The sequence below is a fragment of the Grampus griseus genome (genome assembly GCF_964374135.1).
Source record: "Grampus griseus genome assembly, chromosome: 16".
Taxonomy (NCBI): domain Eukaryota; kingdom Metazoa; phylum Chordata; class Mammalia; order Artiodactyla; family Delphinidae; genus Grampus; species Grampus griseus.
The window spans coordinates 18,315,978-18,338,781 of record NC_139010.1 but is presented as its reverse complement, the minus strand read 5'-3'; the positions used below and the strand labels follow the sequence as shown (position 1 = coordinate 18,338,781).

Below are 22,804 nucleotides of genomic sequence, written 5' to 3'. Positions count from 1 at the left end.
GAGGGCTGGGACCAAATCTAACACATTGAAGCTCTGGAAAGAATCCTTCAGCTGAGAAGCAGCTTCCCGAGCTGGCCTCACACAGAGCTCACTTATATCCAAGGGCACTAGAGAATCTGAATGTCTGCTCAAGCATCCAAGTCTACAGTTGGCATCTGTGAAAAGGGACACTGCATGTATGACTAATTCTAACTTCTTTATACCCAAACGATTCTGCCTTTGTTTAAATACTTCATATCCTGGTTATATATTACATTAAAGTTACTATATTTTGTGTTAAATAAGGGGAATTTACCATGCTTATCAGCATCTTTGTATAAAACCTCAACCTATCCTCTTCACATTTTTAAATTAAGAATTCAAAAACATAATCAGCAATGCTTTATAATCTTACAAGCATACGAACAATCTTTTATGGAACAATTTTTATGATACTGTTCAATAATGAATAGCCATGAAGCTCTATTTCTTGTTGATCTTTGACATACTACATTATAACTGCAGATAGGGTCAGTCCCCAGTTTTTAGGGAAATGGCTTTTCCCTGTGGACATTTAACACAATCTGATCAAGCCTAGAATGGGATTGATTGCATTTGCATTAAGTGAAAAATATATTTTAGTGGTTTTAAGATTAAAGCAATATATATTTATTGAAGAATGTTTGTAACAGAGAAAAATATAAAAAAGAAAGATTATTTGTAACCCATCACCCAAACTACCTATACATATTTATGTATTCTTTTAGCCTTTTCTGACTCATCATACTTTTAGAGCAGGGTTTCTCGACTTCAGCACTAACGCTATTTTGGGCTAGATAATTCTGTGTGTGTGGGGGGGATGCCGTCCTGTGCCTTGTAGGATATTAAGCAGCATCCTTGTCCTCTACCTGAGATGCCACTGGCAGCACCCCCCCTAACTTGTGACAACCCACAACGTCTCCAGACATTGCCAAATGTCCCTTAGAAGGCAAAACTGCCCCCAGTTGAGAACCACTGTTTTAGAGCATAAGGGGTTTTAGAAGTCAGTTTTTACCCCTGCATTTTACGGGTAAGAAAATAAATACTTAGAGAGATCAGTGCAGATGACTGCCCCAAATCTCACTGCTAATTAGTGGCAGAATCAGGGCTAAAAAATGCTGACAACTCAACTGCTATAGAATTCAACTTTCATTATAATATTGTGCTTTCCTAGATTGCAGAGAAAAAAATATGATCTTTCTTCTTCATTGTCTAAAGAAGTGCTCCCTTTTTAAATGGATGATACTAAGCAGCTGAATCTCCTCAAATCGTTTCACAAACAGAAAGCCATTAAAACAGATAGCAAGATGTCAGGATTTTTGACCTAATCGTCATCATTTACAGTCAATAAGATTTCAGAAATTTTAACTTTAATACTCTCATTTCTGTGATAATTGATTTTTTATAATATCTGCCAAAGAATTCACCAGGAAGAGGCTGCCAAAGAAAATCCCAAGAGATGGTTAATACGACTAAAAGTACTTTTCTTCATCTGTCCTTCGTCTGGCAGGAGTGTTGCTCATCTGTACAAAAGCCACCCGCATTTCTCGTGTGAAAGCGATGGGATGTTGAACATCCTCAGTAAAATCCTTGAAGCTCCTTCATATGCTTGTGCTTTGCTCAGCCAAAATAAACTTGGACACTGACCTTGGTAACAGATGCCTGGTAATGAGGTCACAGAACTGAGTAACATTTTCAGAAAATTGCTTTACGGTGTAATAAATGTTCTGATTAGATTCCTATTTTCATCTTTAACATGCTCAGGCGGTTCAACCTGGGGAAACTAGTCAGGGGTACTGCTGATCTTTAAAGGTCACACTGAGAGTCCAATATTTTTAGCCTGAAAGATATTTTTAACAAACCATATATTGCAAAAAAAAAAAAAAAGTTTAATAATTCTCAAGTCTTTCTATTAGCTTTCTTGCAGTTTCTCCTTAAACTTGACCTATTTCCTATTTCAGCTTCAATTTACTCTTCGGTATGAAGTGTCTGGTTCAGTGATTCTTCCATCACACTGCCTTTCTTTGACATCTCCAGAGATGAAACTAATTTCCCCTGCTTTAAAATAGGCACAGTAAAACTTGAGGCAAATAGTGTTAACATTATGCTGTGTTCAGCATATTTAACGACTATTTCTAATGAATAAAATCCAGTATGGTTGATGCCAACATTCCTGTGCTCATGAGGAGAATGGTGAGGGTTGCCTCATACGGTGAGCTTGATAACAAAAGGATCACGAGATCACAAACAAAAGAGAGCATTCCAAAGTGAATTCAAATCACAGGATGTGTGTTTGATTGTTCTGCAGTGGTAACTTAGATGACTTTTATGATCTGTTTCCTGCCTTTGAAGTGGGGAGGTGGTTTTGATTTGTTAAATGTATAAATAAAAACAAACATTGAACAACAAAGAAGCCAGAGAAACACAGGTATAGAATTACTTTTATAGCCTTTCTACAGCAAAGTGTTTCTGTGAGACGATGCTTATTTTTATTTTATTTATTTTTTTGGTCTGCACCGTGAGGCTTGTGGGATCTTAGTTCCCCAACCAGGGATTGAACCCTGGCCCTCGGCAGTGAAAGCACGGAGTCCTAACCACTGCACCGCCAGGGAATTACCAGATAATGCTTATTTTCATAGTGGAGGGCAAGGGGTAGGCTCTAAGCAACCAAAGATGAGGTAAAATTTTCAGTTAGTGAATACAGACATTCAGCTTGACAGTAGTAGCCTGTGAGGGTAAAGACTGTATCTATTTTGTTCATTGCTGCATCCCAAGCACCTACCATATGGTAGTCATTAAATACATACATAGGGACTTCCCTAGAAGTCCAATGGGTAAGACTCTGGCTCCCAATGCAGGGGGCCCGGGTTCAATCCTTGGTCAGGGAACTAGATCCCACATGCTGCAACTAAGACCGGGTGCAGCCTAAATAAATAAATAAATAAATATTAAAAAACATACATACATATAGATGTTAAATACATTAAATACATATATGTTGAATAAATATATCGGATGTTAAATACTGATGGCAGCAAAGTATGTATAAAATAAAAATAAATAAGAAGGGAACCAGGATAAGATAATCTAGTTGGGGTTTCTGATTCCTCACACAGAGTTTGGAAGTAGTAAGTCAAAATAAAATAAATATCCTACAAAATAGTGACAATATGTAGGGAGGTGTCTCACAGAGTATGCAGGATTATAAACTATATTTAAGTGTTAAAGTGAAGAGAGCAAGGACTTCCCTAGTGGTGCAGTGGTTAAGAATCCGCCTGCCAAAGCAGGGGACGTGGGTTTGCACCCTGGTCCAGGAAGATCCCACATGCCGGGGTGGGGGTGGGGGCAGCAACTAGGCCCGCGCACCACAGCTACTGAGCCTGCGCACTATAGCCTGCAAGCCACAACTACTGAAGCCGGCGCGCCTAGAGCCCATGCTCCACTACAAGAGAAGCCACCGAGATGAGAAAGTCCACGTACCGCAAAGAAGAGCGGACCCCGCTCGCCCACCGCAACTAGAGAAAGCCTGCGCACAGCAACGAAGACCCAATGCAGCCAAATAAAGAAAAAAAAAAGTAAAGAGGGCAAATGGGATTTGTGTGCTTCTATGTTTCCTAAAACAATGTTCTAAAATGTCTATATTTTCTAAGCAATTTTTTTTTCTAAGCAATTTTTGATGTCGACAGTTAATTTTTTGCCATAGAATCACGTTGAATGTTGCTTTTAAGTATGGAAAACTCAGAAAGCATCTTCTTTGGGGTGTAAATAAATACACGTACTTCATTTGTAAAGTTAAATGATGCTAAATTTTGTAACAAAAGAAAGCAAGAAGCCCTCGGTCCCCTTCTCTCCATCCCCCTGCAGGCAACCACTTTAAAACCTCTACTTTCATATACAGCAGATGAGGACTTTAGTTCTCTTCCACCTCATTTTCTCCTCCTCGCCATCCTCCCAATTGAGAAGTTAAGTCAATCACCGATGGTTACTTAGAAAGTCACACTCAGCACTTTCTGGATCTGAAACCTATTTTCCTTCCATACACTACACACCAAAACCAATTATGCTATGGTATTTAAAATAAACCACACTAATTACTACATGCAAAGAAATCCAAAAGCCATAATGCGAATTTTCACAGAAGGCATTCATTCCTTTGATAATTTGGCTTGCAAAACACAACACATGACATTAGTAATTGGCTAAGTAAAATCTTAAGTTTTAAGAACAGAAATTTTTCATGCCTTATTTTGAATAATCAGTTACCTCAAACTGGTTGAAGTATGGGTGCAGAAGTAAGCCAGAAATCCTACCAAGATATTGCCATGGAGAGAGAGAGGGAAAAAACACCAAAGACAGAGAAAGAAAGAATGGTCATCTTTACTAAAGGTGATTTACTCAAAACTATTTTAAGGTTATAAAGTAGGAAAATTATGACAAAATGACATTTTCCAGTATGTTTTACTTACTAACTAGCTCTCATTTTGTCATCAATTAAGAGTTTCAAAATATCCAACAATTATAGAAAACACATGTTAAAATGCCTTTAAAATAATCTACTTGTTTTTTTTTTCTAGTATTACAAAAATAAACAGAAGGTAAATTTGTGCCAGAATTTTATAATGATCTGAAGTAAAAAGCCACCCTACTTTATTCATTGACAATGTGACACTGGATTAAAAAAAAAAAAGGTAAATAAAAAATTACCTTCACTGCTGCAGTGACAGCAGCAGTAGCTGCTAAATTTAAACCTTGCCGCCCAAAGTTTACCATAGTTTCATAGCCTCGTTCCTTTGCTTGTACAATATAATCATCAATCTCCTAGAAAAAAAATCAAACCCACAAATATTAATTTTATTTAAAAAGAGTGTCAAGAAGCTGAAAACTGGGACTTCTCTCCCTTAACATAATAGTTTCACTCACTTTATAGCATATAGCATGTGATGATATACCTTTCTAATAAGTGATTTGTGGAAATAATCTGTATATCTTACCCTTTCCTTTGAAGAAAGTAGTGGATGAAGGAATTTTCTATATATTAAACTTGCTCCTTTGGTATAGGGAGAGAGCAGCCATATGACAAAAGCAATCTTAAGCTCATAGTACAGGGGGAACCTAACGAGAAAAAATCAGAAAAAAACGCCAGTGAAAATAAAGTACAGACCATGAGGAAATTGCAAAAAAACCTTTTTACAAAGTTCAGTCACTGGGTTAAGTTTTCACATGTAAAAAGTTGTGATCAGGGAAACAACCATGTTTGAATTGACAAAATCTCATTAACTATACAGATCAGAGCAACCTGACCCCTGGAGTGATTCACACCTTCTAGTACAAGATTGCTCCGTTTAGACAAGCACAGCCAAGCTGCCAAACTGACTGTGGCAGTTCAGAGAGGGCATTAATAGCATTTATAACCATGATAGTAAGGTACACCCACCCTGTCTGCAGAGCGTAGCTGTTATGGCATTACCTGGACACACCTCCAAGCATCAGGAGTCACCTTTATAAGCACCAAGTGTACAGTGTTACACCATATACACATCTCCTTCCCTTAGAACTCCCAGAAAACGTCCCCTCCAATTTCATTTGGCCAGAACCGCAGCACTTGACAGACCTAAACTGTTCACTTGAAAGGAGAATGGAATTGACATTGTGGTAACCTGGGAATTAGGGTAATATACCAATGCCCCTTCCCACTTGATTTTTCAGTGCCTTCTCGGTAGGCTGAATACACTTCCTCAAGCAATGACCATGGCTTTAGCCATGTGACCTGCTTTGGGCAACAGAATGTGAGTGTGACATATGTCACATGCAAGGAGATGCTTTAAATTCCCTTTGACTCCCTCACCTCAACACCCCCAACCTCTTGCTTTCAACTTTTGCTTTTTGCTACGAGAACAGCTGCTTCTTCAGCCTTGGTCCTTGAACAAGACACTTAAAACTGAGCTGAGCCCAGTAAAGTTGCAGCCACCCATTTGTCCTCATATAGCCTGAGCAAGAAATGAATGTTTGTTTTTCTAACCCATTGTGCTTTTAGGGTTGTTTGTTGCCACAGCAAAAGTTAACTAATACATCATGAAGAGACCAGCATCTTGTGGTACATGAAGTCCTAAGATACATGACAAAAAGAAAATCTGGGCTCTTCTGATGAGACAGATGGGCAGGGGGCAGTGAGGAATGACTCTTGTGTAGTCTACAAAGGGTCTCTGCAGTGCAGTTACAGAGGAGTTTCTGGACTATCATTGCTCGTGGTAAGCTTTTTCTACGTTGTTTACTTTTTAATAGTGTATATGTGCTACATCTGCAATCAGGAAAAAAAAATAGAAGTCTTTAAAGAGAGAGCATTGAAATTTAAGAGACCTAGTATGGCTTGGAATCTGTGTTCTGCCACTTAAAAACAAACAAACAACCAACCCTCCCCAAACCCCTACACCAAAACATAACAGATAAATAAATGAGCTGTGGGACAGAGGAAGAGAAAGATCAATGCAGATACAGAGAAGTTGAAAAATAAAGGCAGGTCGTTAAGAACATTTAAGCCTGATGACTTCTGTTTTTTCCTAGCAATCCAATGTGACCTAGTGTGCTATGAGAATATGATGAGAATAGCAAAGTCAGAAAGACAGTTTAAGCAGAGAACAGTTAAATGTTTGAAACAGATGCAGGAGGGAATGGAAGTAGCCACTGACCAAAAGCAAGTAAAAGGAATCGTGACTTTCAAACTGATACCAATATGAGCAGCTGATTGATTTTTTTCAGCTCAACTGGTAGCCTGGGTAAAGAAGCAAAGAAAAGCAATTGTTGGGCTAATTTAGGATGAAGGTTTGTGCAGCAAAGGCGGTTGAAGATAGTGGCAAGGTAGTAAAAGTTTAAAGAGCTTGAAAGGAGGATTTCTCCAAGTGATGGAAAGGTATAGATGGAAATACACTACTGAAATACAGCACAAGGAGATTCAAGTTGTTCCATTAAGTATTGCTCCTCAGTAAAATGTTAAATCCTCGAGGATATAAACATGCTTTAATTTTGCCCCATACTGTTTGGAATAGAGCAGTCAAGGAGCTGGTGTTGGGGGGTGTTTCTGTGTGGATTTGACATCATCCAGTTTGAATGTTTGTAGATGAGACTTTTAAGGATGGGGAGGGAGCGCTAAAACCAGATGCTGTGGGATTCAAAAGAGGAGTCGTTTAGGAAGTAATCAAGAAAAAATAGTCTGAAGTCATCAGTGTGGAAAAAAGATAACGACAACCAAGTTTTCTCTATTCCAAGGTAGTGGGAGGTGTGTGGGAGATGGGCAGGGAGTGGCACGTGGGGAGGATGAGCCGCCTTCACCTGGAGGATTTCAAAAGGAAAGTAATGTTCTTGTGGGGAACCCACATGAAGAAAATGATACAATGGATAATTAGGTAGACTGATCAAATTCACTCAGTTAACAGCTGGAGCAGGATAAGAACTCAGGACACCTGATCAAGAGTCTATAGTCTGGCCTTTTGTCAACACTAGAACTTACCAAGCAACTGTCTGATCTGCTACTGTTTCAGTCACAGTATAGAGAGCAAAGACAATCCAGTACATCATCCATCGAACCTGTAAAACAATAAAAATATGTATGAAATAATAGACCAAAGTTATCTGCAACTCTGAAATACTGTATATATCATACATAGTACGTTGGATTAAATGCAGAAGGCGATGGTTTAATTCTCAACAGGTTTTATGCCTGAGTTCCTCACATCACTACATCAGTAGTCTTGGGATATAAGAATCAAAGAATAACAAATCTCTAGGCTTTGATACAATATAATGTAGGAACCGAAATGAGAGAATTGAAAAAATAGGACATGTTTTTCTTAACTGGAGGAAAATTCTTTAAAAGATCTTATCTACATGCTCCCTTATGAAGATTACTAGCTATTTAATTATTATACAAATCATATAGTATATGTATGATATGACCACATTTAATCTTTATTAGTCTTTCAAATTTTGCATTCCTTATTTCTCAATATATAGAAACTATTCGGAAACCAAAGAACAATCCCGGGTTTGTTACACCCATAATGCTAGTCATCCACTTTGCAAGTCTAAGGTTAGTGTCTTCTTCCTCTTGCCCTAAATACAAGACTGTAATCTTTCACATATCCTTTTCCTTCGACTCCAATACCACAAGAGTAGTTGCAATAGACCAAATGTTTGTGTCCCCTCAAAATTCATATGCTGAAATCCTAACCCTGAATGTGTACCAGAAGGTGGGGCCTTTGGGAGGTTTTTAGGTCATGAGGGTAGTGTCCTCATGAACGTGAATGGTGTCCTTATAAAAGAGACCCCAGAGAGCTCTCTCTGCTCTTCCACTATGTGAGGACATAGCAAGAAGATGGCCTTCATAAACCAGGAAGTGGGCCCTCACCAGACATGGGGTCTGCTGGCACTTTGATCTTGGACTTCTCAGCCTCTTAAACTGTGAGAATAAATTTCTGTTGTTTATAAACCACCTAGACTATGGTATTTTTGTTATAGCAGCCTGAAAGAACTAAGACAGTAGTTCAGGACATCTTTACCTCTTGCCTGTAATAGAGCATCCTAAAAGGTCCTCAAGACTCCGGTATCTCTGTACCAATCCTTTTCATGGAATGCTGCCATATTAATTTTATCTTGAACTCATTCTCACAAATGAGTGAGAATACACCTTTCCACCTTCCTAAGCACAGAGACTCTCATCTCTCATGTAGGTTGGATTTTCCTTAAGGGTTAAAATCTCTGCTTTTCAACCTAGGTGTCCATCGATAGATGAATGGATAAAGAAGATGTGGTACATATATACAAAGGAATATTACTCAGCCATAAAAAGAAACAAAATTGAGTTATTTGTAGTGAGGTGGATGGACCTAGAGTCTGTCATACAGAGGGAAGTAAGTCAGAAAGAGAAAAACAAATACCGTATGCTAACACATATATATGGAATCTAAAAAAAAAAAAAAAAAAAAGGGTTCTGAAGAACCTAGGGGCAGGACAGGAATAAAGATGCAAACGTAGAGAATGGACTTGAGGACACGGGGAGGGGGAAGTGTAAGCTGGGACCAAGTGAGAGAGTAGCAGCGACATATATATACTACCAAACGTAAAACAGCTAGCTAGTGGGAAGCAGCCACATAGCACAGGGAGATCAGCTTGGTGCTTTGTGACCACCTAGAGGGGTGGGATAGGGAGGGTGGGAGGGAGGGAGACGCAAGAGGGAGGGGATATGGGGATATATGTATACGTATAGCTGATTCACTGTGTTATACAGCAGAAACTAACACAACATTGTAAAGCAATTATACTACAATAAAGATGTAAAAAAAAAAACCCTCCACTTTCTCAATAATATAATAATGGCTAACAATAATACACAAAACCATGACAACCATAGGCCAGGGACTGTACTAAGTGTATCACATATATTAATTCACTTATCCCCACAACAACATTAGGAAGTAGGAAACATAATTATATGATTATAAGGAAACGGTGGCAGAGAGAGGTAAAATGACTTATTCAAGCTGCCTGACTCTGGAATTGGTGCTATTAACCAATTTTGCCACGTACAGAAAGAAATGTGAGGAATTGCTGAATGCGAGGTCCAAGAATAACCACTACTTCCCTTGTTCTCATCCCAATAAGATGACAAAAAAACAAAAATTAGGTCTCTATAATTAGCTAGAAAATTGACCTATTTAGTTTTAATACAGATGCTTGTTTGGGTATTCCATAAACAATAAGGAACTATAACTCAGGTAGCTTTAACAGTTTTCTATGTTCATGGAGAAATCAATTAATAACAGCCATGAAAAACTTTTGAAGCAATGTGTTGTGACATATGCGTAATAATTTACCCAAGAGCTTAGAAAATTGCCTGAAGCAAATAGTAGGGCACGTTATCTCTACTTAAAATACAACGAAATTGGTTTATAAGATTATCATCTCAAATTAAAAAAGAAAGTTAGACCAAATATTCTCTTTAGTTTTTCACTTTTCATAAGTTATCTTAAATCCCTCACTGCTGCCAGTTCCAAGCTTTTGTCCCAATATGGGGATTTTCTTCCAGGGCTAAAATCCTATGTGTTTTTTCTCCCCGCCCCTTTCCATTTAAAGGAAAGTGAGGCTCTCACATGAGTTCCTTCATTTAGCTTTTCCAAATCAAACAGTAATTTAGTACTCTTACCGTTCAACTGTATTCACAAGGTTATCCCCTCAAAAAGAAATGAAGAAAAAAAGCCCCTGCAAACAAAACAACGCACTTTCACTGAGCCAGAAGGGACCTTGGTGGCGATCAAGTTTTTTGAACTACATAAGCCTTTATTGAAAAAAACTGTAAAACAATTACAAAAAAACCAGCTCTGGTTGGTCCTCCCATTCTATCCACCGTCGGACTCTTGAGGAAACTCCAAGAAACCCTACTGCTCCGTGGGGCAGAGTTCGAAAATAAGTAACCTGGCAAACTCCTCTCATTTTACTGAGGGCCAAAGTAAGCGCGTTGTGCAAGGCCGCCAAGCTGGGAAATGGGCGCAGGAGGGCACAGTCTACTTTGAAGCCTGAACCAGGCAGATTTTCAAACAAGCAGCTGCCATCAGACCAATCTTTTCAGCTCTCTTTTCCCTCTCCGGCACTCAGCCTGGGGATTTCAGTGTAAACGTTACCACCTTCTTTCCCGGGAAAGTGGTGGCTTGAGTTAAATGGTCTCTCTCATAGGAACTTTAGGCAACTTTCAGAAAAATAAATGATTTAAGTCAACGCTTGTTATTTTTCATTATTTTACTATTTCACAACAGTCATTATGGTTGTGATCTTCCAAATGGATAACAACGATAAAAAATACCCCACAGGGCTTCTCTGGTGGCGCAGTGGTTGAGAGTCTGCCTGCCGATGCAGGGGACACGGGTTCGTGCCCCGGTCTGGGAGGATCCCACATGCCACGGAGCGGCTGGGCCCGTGAGCCATGGCCGCTGAGCCTGCGCGTCCGGAGCCTGTGCTCCGCAACGGGAGAGGTCACAGCAGTGAGAGACCTGCGTACCGCAAAAAGACAAAAAAAAACAAAACAAACAAACAAAAAGAAACAACCCACAAATAGTCATAATTTACCTGTTAATAGGGTTGAGTAGAGGTGAAAGGAACTGCACAGATAGCTAATGTTTGGTGATACTCCCTGAAAGACTACTTCTCAAATAGACTAGAGCTGCTACAGTCCCACAGGTTTCAAAAGCACCCTGGCTTCAGTAAAGTCAAGTGTTAATTCAGTTTTCAAATTCATTTTAAACCCCACCAAATAAATAAGTACTTTCACGTATATAATGTTTCTTTCTAAAAAGAAAAAATTTATTTAGGTTGTGAGAGTATGCAATAATGCCAAAAATTAAAAAAGGGAGAAAAGAAGAAAAAGAAGGCTCTATCTTTTTAGTTAAAAAACAACAACAAACTATATACTCAATAGGGTATTCCTAGACATTTTCCTGAGGTATCGGCTACAATTTTATATAAGCAAAACTCCATGGTTCTAATTTATCTTTAATGAATATATTCTTTGACAATCTGCTCTCATAAACTTACGGATTTTTTTGTTGTCCTCATTAGAAAGATGGACCTTAAATATTGTTGAGTTGAGGTAATAATTAAATGAATTCAATGAGTGTGTGTTATTCACAGGAACAAGCACAAAGAAAGTTAACCTTGAAAAGATATTGCTTTCTTTTTTCTGTTAATGGTTGGGATTTTATACCAAACGATTACTCAGCAAAGCTTTCATTAAAACTATACCTCAAGGCTGCTCAGCCTACTGTTTAAGGTCTAGCCCAAAGGAAATAACAGAAAGAAGTCGAGGAGAGAAAGAAAAGAAGGAAGAAAGGAAGGAAGGAAGGAAGGAGGGAGGGAGGGAGGGAGGGAAGGAAGGAAGGAAGAAAGAAAAAAGAGCAAGTCACAAAATTAGAATTATAAATATGTGGAGATAAAATATTCTTTAGATCGACAGAAAACATCAATAACAAACTGCAATACTAAAACAAAAAACTAGTAGGAAAACAATCACACTGATAATCTTATGACTGTATATAACCAAATATAATAGAAATAAGTGTCATTAAAATGTTATGCAAATGAAAGACTGTAACTTAAAAGGTAACTGTAATAAACCACAATCTACCTTTAAAATTACTGGAAAAAAGAATTGATGTTCTTAAGATAGTGGGAACAAGTACTATTTCTTTCCAGTTCAGAAACAATTGGTAAAATCGACAAAACTGTTGTTTAGGTATCTTCATGAGAACAATGAGTAATAAGAAAGCTACTCAACTTTTTCTTAAAATTCTCTTTGATTCCAGGGAATTGAATTATCCAGCAAAGTGGAGCTTATACCTATAAGCACTAAGATGGACACACACACACATCCTACTTTTGATACATCTTTCATATCAAACATAATTTAGACTATTCCTAAGGACTCAGGTGGGCTCATTATATATAACACTCATTGACACAACTGTAGCAAACCCTACCTACTTCACATCATGGGAATAGAAACAGGAATATAACAGCTTCTGTCCTCAAGGAGTTAACATTTTACTGGGGAGAAAAACGGGTAAATAACAGTGATTTTAAAAATGTTCTTCTGTTTTTACTACATTAGATGCCCTAGTTCCCAGTATGAGTCAAGAGCACAAGTTTGAGGAAAGCTTAGTAAAGGGACTATTTATAAAGTTGTGGGTGAGGTTCAGGAAAACCAACAAAGGATAGTAGTTCACCCTTGAGCTAGAGACAGCAGGAACTGACGTTATCCCCTTGGTGTGAAGAAGGGAGGACAGGGAAGGGTTTCATGGGATCCAGACAGGGTAACCGTAGGGGAGAGCTGTAGCCTCAGGTAGACAGTCACAGCCAACCTGCAGTGGCAGGGAGACCAGTACTCTGACTGCACGCTCACCCTGCCATCTGATCTTCTGCAGGAGCCTCTCATGAGCCAAACCCAAAGGGAAGTCAGACATAATGCAGCCTGTAAGGACTGGCCTCCTGGGCCCCAAGTGAGGCAGAGCAAGGTGGAGCGTGGGGAAGAAACTCCCCTGGAGGGGCAGGTGGTAGGTCCCAGCGCTATTCAGCCTGTCCGCTCTTGGAAACATATCAGGAATCAAAGTCATTTCTCACCCTTTCCACAGACACCTCCCCAGGGCACATGATCATCATCTCCTGTCTGGATTATCCCTATAGCGTCCTAACTGATTGCTCTGCTTTTTTGGGTCTTTTGCACACATCACTGAGTGTCTCCTTAACGAGCAGGTCATTCCTTTGCTCAAACCCCTCCGATGACCCCTCCTCAGGATTCTTACCTCAGCCTACAAGGCCCTGTGGATCTGGCACCTCAGCTGCCTCTCTGGCCTCATCTTCTCCTCTTCCTCCTTCCCTTGTTCTGCTCCAGTCACATTGGCCCTTTACTGTCCTTCCTGTGTAAGGTAATGTTCCTGCCTCAGGGCCTTAGTACATGCTATTTCCTTGTTGAAATGCTCTTCCCTCAGTTTCTCACTTGCTTCAGGTCTCTGCTCAAATATTCATCCAAGAGGCCTTTCCTGACCACTTGTTTAAAGTAACAATGTCGTTCTAACTCCCTTATCATGACTTATTTTTCTCTTTAGCACATATCACATATCATAGACACATCTAACAAATATTCAATTTTTTTCCTGCCTTTCCTTACTAGAATGTAAACTCCAAGAGGACAAAGACTTTCACTTTTTTCACTACTACATTTTTTTCACTACTAAATCCTCTGCGCCTGCAATTCATAAACATATGAATTGTTGCATGAATATGGGGCTGCTTAGTGTGCTCCTTTACGTCAGGACTGCAAAAGGCTGGACAGTAGACAAGAGGTAAAGACATGACAATTAAATATAGAGGAGTCTTTTAAGAGACCTGGTTTAAAAAGAAAAAAAGGGGAAATAAAAAATAGCAGGAGGCAAAAGGAAAGCATGTGTACAGCCTCAAGGACTGAACATTTTACTGGAGAGATAATGAGATTCAAATTATGAGAAAGCAGGAATACTTAATGGAACAAGATCTTGAATGAGACAGACAAGAATAATATTAGAAAGAAGAGTGGGATCAAGAAAGAAGCAGGGGGACTTCCCTGGTGGCACAGTGGGTAAGACTCCACACTCCCAATGCAGGGGACCCAGGTTCGATCCCTGGTCAGGGAACTAGATCCCACATGCATGCCACAACTAGGCGTTCGCATGCCACAACTAAGAAGCCCACGTGCCACAACTAACACCCGGCGCAACCAACCAACCAACCAACCAAATAAATAAATAAATGTTTAAAAAAATAAAAAGAAAGAAAGAAACAGGGATGCATCTTCCTCTGGGATAGAAGGAAAAGAATAGTGGCCATGCTGGGAAGAGGGCTGAAGTGGTTCATAGTTGAGGACCTCTATCTTTACTCTGCAGTAGGAGGGCAGGTGATCTTTTAAGGCTGGGGATGGGTGGGAAGGAGAGTGGACTTGAAAAGAGTAGTAAAGGTTTTTACAAGTTGTCTATATGGATGGAAAAAGACCTGCCTAGTGTAGAGATGGAAGAGGTTATGTGACCAAGGATGCTCTCCACTGCTCTGGGTGTCAGAGCTAGTGGGCTGCAAAGAAAGGTCTAGGATGGTGAAACCAGACAGGTGTGGAGGTGACAGCTTGCTGTCCATAAAAAGACAGAATAATGGAGTGGTGGCTGGGGAGTGGCCCAGCCAGGGCTGTGCTTCTCAGTCTAACCTCTGAGGGAGGAAGGGCCACGTGTCCTGTTCTCACCGACAGAATCTTAGCTGAGGCTTTTGAGTAGGGCTGGGTCTCCCCCACAGGCTCTCTCCCTTCCTGTGGCTGGGAGGGCAGGGGGCAGAGCAACCTTGGAATCTATTTGTTCAAGATGGGCAGGGCCCTAGTTCTTACACGGTTGCTTGAGAAGCATTTCTTGCTGAAGTCAACACTAACCTGGACCGTCATGTGAGAGAGGAAAACATTTCTGTATTCCCTCAGCCATTGCATTTTTTCCCGCATTTTGTGATTATAGCAGCTTAGCCTACCCTAATATAAAAGGCTATCCTCTAGTCTCTATGGAGAGTGAGAGGGCAAGGCCATAGTAGCCACGGTTCCAGAACTAGGTGGACATTGGTCACAGTGCCATTGGCTGCCATCTGTGACACAGCTAATGCCCTGGTTGGCAGTGATGGGTGCTACTACCACAGTGATCTGGAAATGGAGAAGAGGACTTTCCTTTTAAGAAACTCTGGCTGAGATATCCCCAGGGGACTCTCAGAAGTATTGGGGAAGAAACTGGAGGATAGGCAAGATTGATATTCTCATGCAGCAGACTGGGGCAGAGTCAGAGAAATACTATTTCAAATTACTACTGTGATCCTTTGGCAAGTGTGGCTTCTATCTGGGTGAATTTGTTATCATTTGTATTGTCAGTATATATGACTTAAGGCAATCCCCTCCTGCTTTCAGTAGGCCAAGGAATCAGATAAATAAGCTCGTTAGAAATATGCATAAAGTTTAAAGTCATTATATTCTGAGTGGTAGGCCAAGATATCCAAAAAATAAAATGCATAAAAGTCGGTGGGAAGACTACATGAAAAAAGTTGTTCAATGGTCTATTCTGCCTACTTTGCTTTGTTTTCTTTCCCAGGAGTACACCTAATGCCTACTACAGTACCTGGTACAAAGTAAATGCTCAAAAATATTTATTTAAAGAATTAGTGACCTGGGCTAACTTATAAGCAAGAATATAATTTCCATTTTCCCTAAGTATTTGGTAATAAAGTTCTTTTGAAGTGGTCACAATGAAATGGCAATCACTTATCGATTTTGGGACACTTTACCCACTATATGTTTCATTACTAGAGAAATGTGATGAATGTTTTAATTAAAAATAAAATATTTATAAATAAAAGATTACTCAAATAGAATGTTAAAATCATTTAAATATCAAAATGAATTTATTTTCTAAGAAAATGTACTCCTGTAATTAGGCAAGTTCTTCTGAAAATTATGGAGTCAACTGTGATATAAATAAAACCATAGTATCTAAAATTACATTCTGGTTTACATAGTGCATGGATCAGATTATCCTACTTAACAAGCCAGCACTTGCTTTATTACTCAAAATCCATAAGGCTTTTATAAAGACTTAGCATTTCGGAAACCCAGACAGTCACGTGATAGTGTTCTTGCTTTACTCTCTGAAAGGAATTAGGATAGTTTAAGCCTGAGTGAATACTGTAAAATGAATGTACTCAGAGGCTAAATTTACTATCAAAAGACCATGCTCCATTTAAGAGGTATGCATTTACCTACCCCTGATGCCAAAAGAAAAGGAGGCCTCATTTCATGGGTTTTAAACATTTTTAAACAAAACAAGTTTTTATGATTTAACATTCTTAGACAAAATTTTTAATGAAATTGATTTAGATCCCAGGACAAACAAATAGAGCAAACAAAAAGTGAACTGTGACTAAAATAATCCTCATGATTTCCATCACGGAAGTTGAGACCAATGCACAGGCATGTTTATATACGGGAATATCATGTTCTGGTGGGAGGCTCGTTGCTATAGATTTGCAAGAGTTATGGAATAGTGGTTAGGGCATATTAATTAAAAAGCATTTTTCTTAAATTGTGTCTTTATATAAGTTATTCTTGCTATGCTATGAGCATTGTGATATTATGACAGCAATGATATTAACAATGATGTATGTTAAATCAGTGGTCCCCAGCCTTTTTGGCGCCAGGGACCGGTTTCGTGGAAAGCAATTTTTCCACGGACAGGGGTGGGGGATGGTTCAGGCAGTAAAGCGAGCGACGGGCAGGCGACGGGGAGCGGCAGATGGAGCTTCGCTCGCTCACCCGCCGCTCACCTCCTGCTGTGCGGCCAGGTTCCTAACAGGCCGTGGACCGGTACCCGTCTGCTGCCCAGGGGTTGGGGACCCCTGTGTTAAAAGATATAACTGTACTAAATGATACTTGCACGATGAAAGAAAAAGGTGATATATTAATTTGACAAATATTACTCAAGGCCTATTACAAACAAAACCCATTGACATAAAATAGTCATAAACCTAGATGTCAAGGCATTCCTACCCTCAAGAAGCTTTCATGGGAGGGATGAGTAAAAGAAGACACATAAAAGGATAATAATAAGCGATCACTGGCGCCTGTGTGTTGGATCCAGCATATAACTACTAATATTTTTTATATATTATATATTCATTTGCCTTGTATGAATGAAATTTCTTCATTTCCAAAGGAAAGTCTTCCCTAACTGCCTCTACCCCCCTCCAAAGGTCATATATAATTTTTGTGCACGCTACTTTCTCTTTGTGGCGTATCTGTGAAACGGTTTGTATAACATCTGTCTCTGCTTTTTGACCCTAACAACCAATAGGGACTGAAATTGTCTTGTTCATCATCATGTTCCCAGGACCTAGCACCCCCGTGCCTAGTAAAGCAAAAACAGGGGGAGCCTTTTACTTAACAGCTTCTTAATTTTAAGATCTGAATTGATGTAAGATTCAAACAAGTAACTCTGGACTGCAAACAGCAATTTATAACATACAGCATAGTCTATTTTGTCAAAGTTGTTTTCAAAGTTTTCAGAGATTAAACAACTTTCCAATGTCTCTTAATTTCAGATTCTTTGAATTATAAAGCAATTAATGCTTGTTTTTAAGAAAGAATGAAAAATAACACATGCCTAATGATTTCAATTATAACCACACTAAGTAAATCCAGGGCATAAAATGCTAAAATATGCTTCACTGGAAAAAAATATCCTTGCTGAGGCTGAAAAGAAATAAACACTGCTGAATTTCAGACCACCCAAAGAGAACTTTATTTTCCGACCATCATTAGTTATTCCCTCAAGTCAGTTCACCTAAAACACTCATTCTATACCACATTTCAGAGACCACAGACAGATCTTCTAATAGAGATTTCTTTAGAAACAGTATAGAGTTGAAAAGATTTCTCCTGTTTCACTAACATTATGCAATAATTTGGTTACTTCATAATGATTTTTCCCCATTAAAAACAAAGGAACAAAATGTGAGAAATCAAATAGAAAAACTCCCTCTTTTATCCAACCCAGATGGCTCAATTATGGGATTTTTCCCAGAGCTGTGCTAAGTTAGAAGCATGCTTGAAAATAAGCTAGTTGAATTTCAATCCACCGTGAATAAGACCTTGGTTGAAATAGTTTTTTTTTTTTTTCTTTAAAAAGAGGGAGGGGCTTCCCTGGTGGCGCAGTGGTTGAGAGTCCACCTGCCGATGCAGGGGACACAGGTTCGTGCCCTGGTCCGGGAAGATCCCACATGCCGTGTAGCGGCTGGGCCCGTGAGCCATGGTCGCTGAGCCTGCGCGTCCGGAGCCTGTGCTCCGCAACGGGAGAGGCCACAACAGTGAGAGGTCCGCGTACCGCAAAAACAAAAACAAAAAAAAAAAAGAGGGAGCATGTGTTGGAGGTGAATGTGTTAGACTAGGACTGATTTGGACCTCCTTGACTTTGGGGTACTTCTTCCCCCACTGACCCACTGTCTTCACTTTATAGCTTTCCAGGACTTGGATGTTTGGGAATCGGTTATACTTTCAGATGCTGAACTTGCAGCAACATGGTTTACCTGCAGTTTCCAGACGTCACTGCCGAAGACCTCACAGAATATCCTGTTGTTCTAAGGAAGAAAGCCTCACATTATACAGATGTATCTGGTGTTAAAATCAATTAAAATGGGGTAGATTGTAACTAGAAATGGATATTCTTTCACAAGATTGCCTTGGTCTTTCTCCATGTTCTTGAATCACAGAAGCCCCACGTATCTCATCCCTGACCTCAGTAGTTTGAGAAACTTGAGAGAAGGAAAAAGTGCAAAAATGTTTAAAAACTAGATGATAATTAATTTAAAAGGGGTGTTGAAAAGAAGATGTAAAAAGCAGGAATTGCTTACAGGAACTGTTCCCGGGAGCAGAATTTAGGAAGGAATGACCTCTTAGTTCAAAATAACTCTCTGCATCCACACTGGCTGAGAATTTGCACTTCACTTTTTGTATTATTTAAAGTCCTATTGATTTATGTGGGATAATAAATATCTAACAGAGACACCATTCCACTTTTGACAGAACCACACAGAATTTCTCAGGATTTTAGCCTGGGACAGAGCCTATCCAGACAGAGAGGAGTAAACGGGGCTCAATGACCATCCTAATTGTCATGTTTCCATGCTAGATTGTCATCCTACCTTCTTTATTCCCTTAGTGTTCCCAAAGTCTTGGCCCATTACATTTCCTATTTGAGGCATTCCCAAGGGCTGGCACCACTTCTTAGGAACGTAGGTCCTCCAGTTCCTCATGCATCTTCACATGGTCAGTTCCACCTTGCTATTTCCACAAGTGAACTAACCTAGCCACTAAAAGGTATGCTCTTTTCTCCAGGTGACTGACAGGGCTATGACTGACACAGTAAACGAAAATTTTCCTTCTTTAGGTAAGATACCACTTTCTATATACAAGTTGTAGCTTTATGTTATAGGCTCAACAGCATGCTCTAACATACAATAACCATTCAAACAGTAAGAGCCAGCCTTTATACCACATGGGAAAACAGCATCTTCTCGAAAAGCAAAGACTGGTAAAAAAAACACACCAAAAGCTCCGGGAAGAGTAAATCTGTCATGACTGAAAGTGAGTCTGGGTTATCAAATTACTTTCCTTCAAAAGCATGTGCAGCCAGCCTCACACAGAGAACTGAGGTTCACATTTGGGTGAATGGAGAGAGAGGCAAGTTACAGAGCACTGCATAGTTGGGGTAAGGAAGGGATGGACGTGTGCCAGAGTGCAGGATAGTATGAAGACCCCAAGTAAACACAGTGAGAGGAAGAAAAAAGTGGGAGGAAAGGTACAGGAGGAAAGGTGGATGATTCTCAAGAAAAACTTCACTGATGTAGAAATTTTGTGTATGGCCAGCCCTACAACATGGAAGCTAGGAGAAAGTGCAACTCAATATCCTTACCCCCTTAATAGTATTATACGGTTAATTTTGTTAAAGTATTATTTTTCTATGATATACTCCAAGTTGCTAGTCCATTTACATACAGATGTTTTCTAAAACAAACTATTTGTTATTTCATGCCCATCTTCCTACATAAACTTATACTAAAAAAAGCACAACGTGGTAATTATTCACTTTTCACAATACAGTAAGATACCTCTTAATCAATGCTTTTCGATTTGGCTGTGGATAAGAATTACTTGGGGATTAAAAAAAATTATGTAGGGCTTCCCTGGTGGCACAGTGGTTGGGAGTCCGCCTGCTGATGCGAGGGGACGCGGGTTCGTGCCCCGGTCTGGGAAGATCCCACATGCTGCGGAGCCGCTGGGCCCGTGAGCCATGGCCACTGAGCCTGCGCGTCTGGAGCCTGTGCTCCGCAACGGGAGAGGCCACAACAGTGAGAGGCCCGCATACCGAAAAAAGAAAAAAAAGAAAAATTATGTAGATTCCTAGGCCCCATCATCACGTGCAGAGAGAGGGCAGCTAGGTGTTTAAAAGGCAAGCTCCAAAAGTTTTTAATATGTAAGCAGACTTGAGAACATGCACAAAATTCTTGCTACCTGAAATGCGGTCTACAGGCCAGTAGCATTGGCATCATCTGGGCACCTGCCGGAAATGCAGACTCTCAAGCCCAGGCCAGAACTACTAAATCAGAATCTGCATTTTAACAAGATCCCAGGGAGATTCCAATGCTCCTCAAAGTTTGAGAAGCACTGCAGCAGGAGGCTGTTCTGTGTTTTTTCTGAAAATATCACTTAGAAGGAGGTGGCATCATTCATGAAAAGAATGTAAGAAGAGCCTTGGGTTTGGAGAAAAGATGAACTCAGTTTTGCATGATAATGCTGTTTAGATGTAAACAGCATTGTTTAGATGTAAACAGTTTAAATGTACCCTTTTTTTCGTAACACTGTTTAGGCACATCATCATTACAAAAAAAAAAAAAAAAACTGAAAAAAATAGAAGGAACTGAGTCTTTAGCCTACTTTTCAGAGCATTGTTTACCACTATCAGTTGAACAGACAAAAGCTTTGAGTAAACTACCCAGGGAAGGGCAGCCTACAGGCTCTTCTACCCAGAAGTTCCATGTGGAATGTCCCTGTTGTCTACTCATCCTAAGAGCCTGGAGCTATCTGCACACTGACCACTCGATGGAAACTCTCTCTCCCCAAGGTGAAAGTGCCCTTAGATTCTTCTCCTTAGGAGTAAACCTAAATCTGCCTCCTACAGAGAGAAAGTAAGAACGTTGATGAGTAGGCCGAAATTATAGTCAAACATGTCATTGGCAAAAACGTCCTTAATTGGCTCTAATAATTTATTCTGGCAATCTTCTTAAGAAGAATATAACATAATAAAACGGAATTGTTAGATCTTCACTTAAAAGATGCTATTGAAAACCTTTGGAAGTTAATATAATATTTTAAGATAAAATTACTCAACTCAATCTACTTCTATGACTTTTCAAGACCTTTTGATGAATTTTTCCATTTTACCTGCAGAGTTTGGATCTGTGGTTTAAAAAAAAAAAGGAATCAGTCTATATTTATCCTGACAGACAAGAGATAGACAAAATTTCATATATTTGTATAATTCAATATATTTTAAAATTTTAGTTTTTCAAAAGGACTTCATCTTTTTACAATCTATTACATTTCTGAAGTAACATCTCTCTCATGAGTTTTTAAAATTACATGAGGTTTTCTGAAAGATTTTATTTTTCTTACTTAGCTAAAATCTTCAGGAACAGCTCTAGCTTTTATATTTTTAGGAGGACCCTTCACAGTGTGATGGCAATCTGGCTGACAATCTGATTATTACAGCTGTAGTTGATGAAGCACTATATTACTAAAATTACATAATGGGAAGATGATGTACATATCTGAACATTCCAAAGGTAGATCCTGGTGTTGTGTACAAGAGGAAACTTCTCTGCTTAAATAATGTAAACTTTAGCTGAAAAGGAAAAATAAAGAATAGGTATATCTTACATTATTAGAAAACATCCCATTTTTATTTTATTTACTTATTTTTTAAAATTAATTTTTATTGGGGTATAGTTGCTTTACAATGTTGTGTTAGCTTCTACTGCACAGCAAAATGAATCAGCCATACATATACATATACCCCCTCCACTTAGGACACTACAGCGCATTAAGTAGGGTTCCCTGTGCTATAGTATGTTCCCATCAGTTGTCTATTTTATAAATAGTATCAATAGTGTATATGTGTCAATCCCAATCTCCCAATTCCTCCTACCCCACCCCTTTCCCCCTTCATATCCATAGATTTGTTTTTTACATCTGTGTTTCTATTTCTGCTTGGCAGTTAAGGTCATCTATACCATTTTTCTAGATTCTACATATATGTGTTGATACAGGATATTTGTTTTTCTCTTTCTGACTTACTTCACTCTGTATGACACTCTCTAGGTCCAAAAAAAATTTATTCTAAAATTTTAGAAAGAACTATGTTATGCATTCATTTAAAGCCCTCCATTATACAGTCTTAATTTTCTGTCACTTAAAGTTTAGCATTGCTTGCTTAAACCCTTTCTTGTTTATTTTGTCAATCCTTTTTCTACTCTTCTCCATACCTTAAGCTATTTCAAGTGTTTATCTTACTAGACTCATTGAAGGGAACAACTCTTAGATACTGTAATTCTCTTGGTTTCGTTTTTATTTTTATTTCTGCTTTTTTAC

At 39.2% G+C, this 22,804-nt stretch overlaps 1 protein-coding gene across 3 annotated transcripts in view; it reads right to left on the bottom strand.

Annotated features, from left to right (window-relative positions):
• The window catches only part of REEP3 (receptor accessory protein 3), a 98,827-nt gene that overhangs the window by 16,859 nt on the left and 59,164 nt on the right, over positions 1-22,804 (bottom strand). For 2 of the 3 annotated variants that reach the window (XM_082673271.1, XM_082673272.1), the window contains exons 3-5: positions 7,523-7,599; positions 5,010-5,130; positions 4,723-4,836 (exon numbers count right to left, since the gene is read on the bottom strand). In XM_082673271.1, the coding sequence (XP_082529397.1) occupies positions 4,723-4,836; positions 5,010-5,130; positions 7,523-7,599 (312 nt within the window). Of the gene's footprint in view, positions 1-4,722; positions 4,837-5,009; positions 5,131-7,522; positions 7,600-10,213; positions 10,234-22,804 lie in introns of those variants that run through there. The other variant, XM_082673273.1, reaches the window with a different exon arrangement.